General features: G+C 42.8%; 1 protein-coding gene across 7 annotated transcripts in view; it reads right to left on the bottom strand.

The window, feature by feature from the left end:
* SCHIP1 (schwannomin interacting protein 1) overlaps window positions 1–8,835 on the bottom strand; it is a 1,325,222-nt gene that overhangs the window by 77,792 nt on the left and 1,238,595 nt on the right. The window contains exon 1 of one of the 7 annotated variants that reach the window (XM_006887640.1): window positions 5,296–5,373. The exons of the other annotated variants lie outside the window; for them this stretch is intronic. Coding sequence (XP_006887702.1) covers window positions 5,296–5,373 — 78 coding nt within the window. Of the gene's footprint in view, window positions 1–5,295; window positions 5,374–8,835 lie in introns of those variants that run through there. 7 annotated transcript variants of the gene reach the window in all.

The following is an 8,835-nucleotide window of genomic DNA, read 5'->3' on the forward strand; positions in this document are numbered from 1 at the left end:
TTCCTCTAATCCTCATCCCTCTGCATTCCATTCCTCTTTATAAAGTCCAGCCTTCAGTGTTTCCTTGCTCTGTTCTGACTACTGCTTCCTGGTCCAAGTATAGGTTTCACATAAGCACAATAAAGTGTTCTGCGATCCTCATTTTTCTCAAGGTTAGTCACACTATGTTGATCCACACAAAGGTCTCTGCATAGTCAATGAAACACAGATAGACATTCCTCTGGTACTCTCTGCTTTCTGCCAAGATCCATCTAACATTGGCTATATGATCCTTAGTGCCATGGCTTCTTCTAAACCCTGCCTGAACATCTGGCTGTTCTCTGCTGATGTGCTATTCCAGTCCTTTTTTTATAATCTTCAGCAGAATCTTGCTTGTGTGTGATATTAGTGATATTGTTCAAGAATTTCCACACTCTGTCCAGTCACCTTTTTTTTTCCTTTCTTTTTTTTAATGAGAATAAATATGGATCTCTTCCAATTAGTTGTCCTCCAGTTAGTTGTTCTTGGCATAACCTGGTAAATTCGTTCATGGTAGTATCTGTTTGCTGAAATATGTCACTTGGTATGCCATCAATTCCTGAGGCCTTGTTTTTTGCTAATTCCTTCAGAACAGCTTGAACTTCCTCCTTTATCACCATTTCAATTTCTTGTACAGATTAATTGTACATAATACTACAATTTTGTCTCCAGGCTCATTTCTGTCACCAAATCCATGCTTTCTTACAACTGACCCTTCTTCCCTGTTCCCAACTTTTCCATTCCAGTCACCCATTATTATCAAAGTATCTTGGTTACATGTTCGATCTAGGGGAAAACAAATAAACTCTGAAGTTGTCATATGATTTCATCCTACCTGGATCAATAATTAACGTCTAGAGAAGCCGCAGACAGGAAATCAAATGGCACACTGCATTGGCACCTGTGCTGCTGAAGACCTCCACAGACTTAAACAGCAGAGCTGTCACTTTGAGAATGAAGGGCACAAGCCAAAGTCTTTCCATTCTCCTGGCATGCACGCCAACACTAGACAACGGAAATGAGAGAGAGAAACTGATGCGTTCAGATTGCAGTGCTGAGAAAGAATCAGGAAAATATCCCTGGGCTGCCAGGAGGATGGGCAAGTCCATTCTTCTCAGAATGAAAGACAGACAGCATTTTCCCTATAAACAAGGACAGTGAGACTCTGGCGTGTTTACTTTAGAAAACCTAATCACTAGAAAATGTTGCTAACGTAGCTGTTCTACACAGTTCAGTTGGAAGTGACCCACAGCTGACCCTCCAGTGGGTTTTCCAAGGCAGTTAATCACACAGGAGGAGACTGCCCATCTTTCTCCCATGGAGCAGCTGCTGGCAGATTTGAACTGCCTGTCTCTGGGTTGGCAGCACAACTCCTTATCACTAAAGTAGATAAAGTTATAGAATCCTCAATGCTATGGTCTAAAATAATGGTCCCAACAGCGAACTCCGACACATCCAACCATCATGAAGGGCATGGTTTTGTTCTGTTCTACAGAAGGTTCGCTTGAGTCTGAGCCGCTGAGTAGCCACTAACAACAAGAATATTTGAACATTCATCCAGGTGGTGTCGGTTCTAATTTAATGTCTCACCACTGGGACTCCAAGCTCAAGGGAAGGACTTTGTGACCTGGGATCACGGACATGCCAGAGCACAGGGGCGGGGAGCTCCCCATTATCGCTGGAGGAGACAGGTACTGGTCATGACTGTCATGGCCTTTCAGTCGAGGAGACAAGCACTGTGTGGTTCTTTGCCAGAAGATGTTCAGCACCATGGGGGGCACGCAGGACACACACCTCGAGTCTGCCACGCAGCAGGCTGTCCTTTGTAAACACGGAGGGCCTGTTTTTCTGTTGTGTCATCTTACTGTTATTACTGATAAAACCAGAGGTACTCAGTGAAATAGTTTTTTTACAATTAGAACCGTCCTCAAGGAAGAGGAACAGATGCATAATCTTTTCCTTCCTTTGCCTCTGTGGAATCTAATTTTAGTCATCGGAAACTGACCTTTTCCCCTGAAGGCTGTTTGTCTGACTTTAAAGTGATCCTGTAAAACAATCCCTATACACATGTGGTGTTTATTAGAGCAACTGCTCCTGGGAATTCTGCGGTACCGAGGCAAGGAGCCACTAATTTTCCAATGACTTTTGACAATTAATCTCAAAGTGGAATGAGAGTACTGCAGGACGTAAAAGCAGACATTTTTATAGTTTTGTATTCAAATATTATTCTTTGAAATACCTACTTATATGCATATTTTATAACATATTTGTGGAAGGGTACATGTATGTAATATATGAAGAGATATATGTACAATAGAGACATGGGCTCAAAAAAACCATTTCACTAAGGGCATTCAAGGTCATAGAGTCTAGAGATCATGCTGCTTTATGGCATCTAATTTAATTTTCTACTTAGCAAACCAGACAGCAAAAACAGAGAGTGGGAGAATGTAGACAAGGAAGATTCTAATTAGGAAAAGTGATTTTATAAGAGATAAAACATTTTCTTCTTTGTAGGGAGTCTGGGGGCCTAGTCTGGAGGGAGGCATGCTGCTAAGCCAAAGGCCAACCTTCTCTGATAGCTCACTTCCACCAGCCGCTCCTCCAGAGAAAGACAGGCACTCTCCTCCCAAGTTATTCACTGCCTGGAACCCAGTGGTGGGTCAGCTAGGAGCTGTTTCTGGTTCTGACTCAATGGCAGAGTTCTGGGATAGATACTGTTGTTGTTGATTGCCTCTGAGTTGAGCACAACTAATAGTGACCTAGAAACAAAAGCCCTGAAGCCCCTCTACAACTACAGATATTTATCAAAGTTCATACATATGGAGGTTCCTGTGTTTCACTAGGAAAAACTGCTAGGGTCGGGGTCGTTGTTTTTACATTTTAAGGGATGATATTAGGGAGCTCTGGTAGCTTACTCATGAGGAGTTGGGTTGTTAACACAAAGGTGCCTGGTTTGAATTCGCCAACTGCTTTGCCGTAGAAAGGTGGGCTCTCTCCTCCCGCGTGATTTACTGCCTCTGAAAAGCTGTTGGAGGTGCAGCTATAAGGCCCCGTTCTCACTCGATGATACGAAACAACAGCTTGATAGGAGGAGAGTGCTGACCACCGCAGGGACCGAATAACCGTGTGTCTTGGCACAAGTGCAGCAGGGCTGTCAAGTGCTCCTGAGAGAAAAGGGTGGGTGAAACCTCACCTCACACACTCCGGGCATGTTGTCAGGAGCCACCAGTCCTTGGAAAAAGATACCATGCTGGACAATCAGAGAAAGAGACGACGACACTTAACAGAGAGACACAGGGTCTGTAAAAACAGGCTTGGGCATGTCAGAGATGGTGAGGACGGTGCAGAATAGGGCCAGGTTCTGATCTGTTCTCTTTGACAACAACGACAGGCAATAAATTCGAGAGCACTCTACCTGGGCTGGAGAGTTAAAAAGAACTTTTATATTTACAGTCACAACAACACGTGCTAGTGTGTCAGCATCCTACACATCCAAAGCTTTTGTCAAACAGTCCTTTCCTCAAAGATCCTATTTCTCCTAAAGTCACACGTGGCATTCTTTTGGATTCGATAGATAATGGCTCGCACAACACAATCTGTTTTGCTGTTGTGATGTTTTAAAGCAAGGTTAGCTGTGCGAGTCCGTTGCCCTCCTCAGCCAGGTTTTAGGTTGCGGGTTTATCACTGCTCACTTAGCCCAGCATCAGTTTCTAAGCAGGATCAAACTGCAGTGATCCTTACTTTGTTTTTACTGCATTAGAAATGGTAAGCCTTTTATTTTTCCTAAGTGCAAAGTGACCTATACTGCTCTAGCTGGGAAACAGTTTGACAAGGAAACCGTGACCAGGCCTTGGGCACTGAAAAGTGAGGCAGGCTGAAAAGGGGGCACTTGTTCTACAGGCCTTGATAAGTGATCCGACTCTGATTGCAAAGCGCCACAAGAGTTTTGCACACCCGCTTCCGGCAGACGGGACAGCTGACAAGTGCTAGGGTTTCACGCCTGAGACCTTATCACCTGGGACATTCACTCCTTTCTTGGGGACTCTGAGGGATGAAAAAAACACAGGGCAATGTGGCAGGACATCCAAACGTCTCGTATATATTTAAGTTTTAGTGTCTGGAGGAAGAACATAAACCATGGTGAGCTTCTCTAGAAATAAAGTATGTACTTACAATACCCTCCACTAAAGACCCCACAGCCTTGGAGTCAATGTGGACACCTGGCGACCCTCTACTGAGCGTCTGAGGCTGTAAATTTTTGCAAGAAGAGACTGTCCAACTGCTGACCCTTTGTTAGCAGCCCATTGTAACACACGCTGCCACCATGGCTACACATCCCTACACAATTCCCGTCACATCACCAGTCATATTTTACATTATTGTATTTAAGATCTATCATGATGGAAGCTTCATTCTGGATTTCATTCTCAGAAAGAGGTTAATGACATATTAGACAAAATGAAAGATTTAGTGTTCTAAGGAGCTACATGAACTGCTGGTCACTCAGAGAGAAAAGAGGTTTCAATGTCCACGTTCAGGATGGACATGCCCTGTCTCTCATACAGTGCTGGGTGGTGGACTGCATTTGACTTATGTCCCAGTTGAGGAGGGAAGGGCTGGGTCCTTCACACAGTGCTGGGTGGTGGGCTGCACTTGACTAATGGAAAGTAAGAAGGGGACGGCCACAGTGAGCATGGAGCCTCCTGTAGATGGGCAAACATATACTTGTAGTTTAATTACATGACTTCACCCATGTAACTTAGGCTATTTTTACTTGGATCTGTTATTACATTCCAAAAACGGACCTTCAAAAGAAAAGGCAACCAAGAAATACCACATCAGTTTTTAAAAACTCCAAATGCTCCTGAATGAAATTTCATCTTTTCCATTCTTTAAAAATGACAAATTTAGAAGATGAGTTTAGCAACGATTTATTGCAGGCAAACTGTCAACAACTGACAATAGTTTACAAAAGTTTTACTTCTCAGGAAAAAGTTTCTCTTGTAGTCAAATGGATATGAGAACTTTTTCAGACTCACACGCTGTGCATTTCAGTTACAGTTACAATACAGTAATGGATCCCAGTGGGGCAGAGCAGAAAGACAAACTCTCCTAGCTTAATACTCCCAACTCTGTGTATTTTGGGTTTTTTTAATCTATCATTCAATGGCTACTTAATGTGGAGCGTGGCCGTTCCTCAAGGGTGATCTTTCTAACAGTAAAATGGTCTAATTGTTAACAACCAAACCCGTTCTCCCAGCTTGCTTCCCTTACCTTTTTATAATTCCCCTCCACATCCAATGGGGATTCTTGACTGATGATGTCATTCATTCCATCACTGCCCAGATTCATCCTTTAACACTTTTGAATCTCCCTTCACAAACAGCCTCTCATGAGTTCTGATAGGTTGATGTACCAGTCGCCCACAGCCCTGCTGACTGTTCATGCTGACAGGGACAGGCAGCTAAGAGTCTCTGCCCACTGGTGTGTGTCCTTGTCCCTCTCTGTCCCTGAGCCATGGCTCCGCCCAGCCGCCCTGGTCTGTCCTGCTCGGGCCAGGGCCAGCTGCCTCTCCTCAGCTCACTGTGATCCTCACCCACAGCCTCAGGAGAGTGCTTGCCCCGCCATCTGCCTTCACCTTCTCCTGGGCAGTCCTGCGGGCTGGACTTTTCTGCCAGCACCTTTCCTGCTCCCAATAAAGGAGCAGAGGTGTTAACCAGCACCCAGCTGATTCCGCTCCCCAGTTCAGGCTGCAAAGGGGCTGAGCCCTGTCAGGCCACCAGCAACCTCACTCTGAACCCAGGGCAGAGCGTGAGGGACAAAAATAGCTGCAAACACTTGCAGCCTCTGGGACTTCACCAGGACTAAAGGCAAGCCCATCACTGCCTTGCCTAACATCAGATGAAAAAGCCCCAGCTCCTGGGAGAACCTTGAGACAACACTGAAATTTGTTTCCAACAGAGAGAAGGACCTCTGGTCCCAAGACTAGTGCTTTGTTTCAATAATATAGGCAAGAGAAAAAGATCCATCAATTTTCTTTAAAATTCAGCCAGTGACTGGCTTTTCCACAAAAGAGAATGCTCCTTTCTGCTGTTCTCACTACCCCTTTCCCAGGCTGCCTGTTTGTTTACCGGCTGTATATACAAAACGGGAAAGGCTTACAGCTGGAGGATGTTTTGGTGTAAAAAGCAGAAAACCAACATACACATTTACTCACTACCAAACTACTACTCCTAGACTAAAACATTATACCCATTACTTATTTTTTAAAATCCCATTTGCATTCTCCTTGCAGGAGATATGGGTGGAAAAGAAATGCAAAGGCCAAGCCTCCACTCAGCATCACTACCTTTAAATAGAAAGGAGCAAACATATCACACTTCCCGGCGTGGACTCCTTACCAGCTATGATGACTCTGTTAGCAACAAATTAAAAGCAAAGGGCAGGGGAAGCACAATCTGTAGAGGATAAAATTGGAGACCTTCTGTGCTCAACAAAACCTTTTTCCAACAGAGTGAAAAGAAAGTCTACCAACTAGGAACAAACATTTGGCAATACCATTTCAGACACACAGGTCTTAAAAGTTTACAGAATACTCCTGGCCTCTGAAAGAAAATGACTGATAATCCAGTTACAAAATGGGCAAAAGACATGGACAGAGTTCACAGAAGAAGACATTCATGTGACCAACAGATACATGAAGAAATGATCAAAATTCATTGGCAATAAGAGAGATGGATTATCAGTCTTTTTCTTGTGGAGGCCCAGGAGTATTCTAAAAGCTTTCATCATGAGACTCTTGTCTGAGATGGTATTACCAACTGTACCAGTCAGTAGGTTTTCTTTTCACCATGTTGGAAAACGTGTTCAATGCGCACAGGGATTTAATCTTTAGAAAATTCTATTCATTGATTTTATCCTCTACACAGATAGTACATTTCTGGGTGTATTTGGCAGTCTCTTTTATACTGTAGACTAGGCCTTCAAAACTTGATCCCAGGTATTGGGCTTTAGTCCCAGATCTCTGATCCACCTTGAGTAGATTTTTGTGTATGGTGTGAGATGTGGATCCTGTTTCGGCTTTCTGCAGTTAGCAATCCAGTTTTGCCAGCACCATTTGTTGAAGAGATTGTCATAGGCAAAAGACATGGAAAGAATTTTCACAGAGGAAGATACCTGAATGCCCAACAGACACATGAAGAAATGCTCAAAATCACTGGCAATAAGAGAGATGCAAATCAAAACCACAATAAGAAATCTTCTCACTCCAAGTAATGGTGGCAAAGTTTAACAGAACAGCAAATGTTGGAGGAGATGTGGCAAACTACGAACTCTTATACATTGTTGGAAGGACTGTAAAATGGTGCAACCATTCTGGAAGGCAGTTTGGCGTTTCCTCAAAAAAACTGAACATAGAAATTACATATGACCCAACTATTCCAGTTTCTATGCTCAGAATATACCCTGAGAAAATTAGAAATGAGGCACAAATGGAGACTTGTACACCAATGTTCATAGCAGTGTTATTCACCACCAAAAGAACATAGAGACAGCCAAATGTCCAACCACAATCAAATGGATTGAGAAATTATGGTACATTTACATAATGGAATACTATGCAGTACACAGGACCAATGATTTTGTAAATTACTACCTAACTTGGGAGACTAGAGAGTGTTTTGCTGAGTGAACTAACTCAGTCCCATAAGGACAAGCACTGTATAATAAAATAATTATAAATAAAAATAAGGATTCGAGGTGGGGGAGGGGAGGAGAGGGGAGGATAGAAGCAGAGGCATGAGGATGGGAAGGAGAGGGCATTAATCACAGGGTCAAACTAACTAATGGGGGTTGTATGTAAAAGAAATGGGAAAGATCCAATGTGGAAAATGGTGTAATAGAATTTTGTAAAAAAATGAGTATAATTAAAAAGAGAGAGAGAGATGGAAATTAAAACCACAATGAGATACTATCTCAGCCCAGTAGCAGTGGCAAAGTTTAGCAGGGCAGCAAGCAGTAAATGCTGGAAAGGATGTGGAGAGGTGGGAACTCTGATACACTGTTAGTGGGATTGTAATGCGGTTTAACCACTGTAAGAAGGCATTTTGGTGTTTCCTCAAAAAGTTGAACATGGAAACGCCATATGACCCAGATATACCACTATTGGGAATATACCACAAGAAAAGTAGAACTGTGACACAAACAGAATTTATACACCAATGTTCACAGCAGCATTATTCACCATTGCAAGAACATGGAAACAGCCCAAATGTCCAACCACAACTGAATGGACTGAGAAACTGTGGTATATTCACATAATGGAATACTATGCAGCACTCAGGAGCAACAATTTGAAAAATACTACATACTTTGAGAGAGGCTGGAGAACACTATGCTGAGTGAACTAACACAGTCTCATAAGGGCAAACATACTGCATAAGACCATTATTCTAAAAATAGAAGGATAACTAGTAAAACGTGTACAGGAACTCAAAGGGGGGAGAGGGGAACAAAGGTCTGAGGATAGGCAGGGATGAAACCACAGGGCTGCACAGTTTGGTAGGTGGAGGAAAAAGGGGAAGCAAATGGGAAGGATCTGGGTGAAAAGACAGGTAACAAAAGTCAAGGTCTAATGGTAATTAATTTTATAAAACATAATGCTTGAGAATGTATAAAACACAATGTGAATGAAGAATAGTGTGAAACACAATGTACATAAACTTTGTAAGCAAATCAATGAAAAAATAATGTAAAATTTTTTTAAATGTCATTCACAAGAAGACTTCTGATACCTGAATACCTACTGATAGGTTC

Source organism: Elephantulus edwardii, unplaced genomic scaffold, assembly GCF_000299155.1.
Source record: "Elephantulus edwardii isolate Elephantulus edwardi_28Jun2011 unplaced genomic scaffold, EleEdw1.0 scaffold00060, whole genome shotgun sequence".
NCBI lineage: Eukaryota > Metazoa > Chordata > Mammalia > Macroscelidea > Macroscelididae > Elephantulus > Elephantulus edwardii.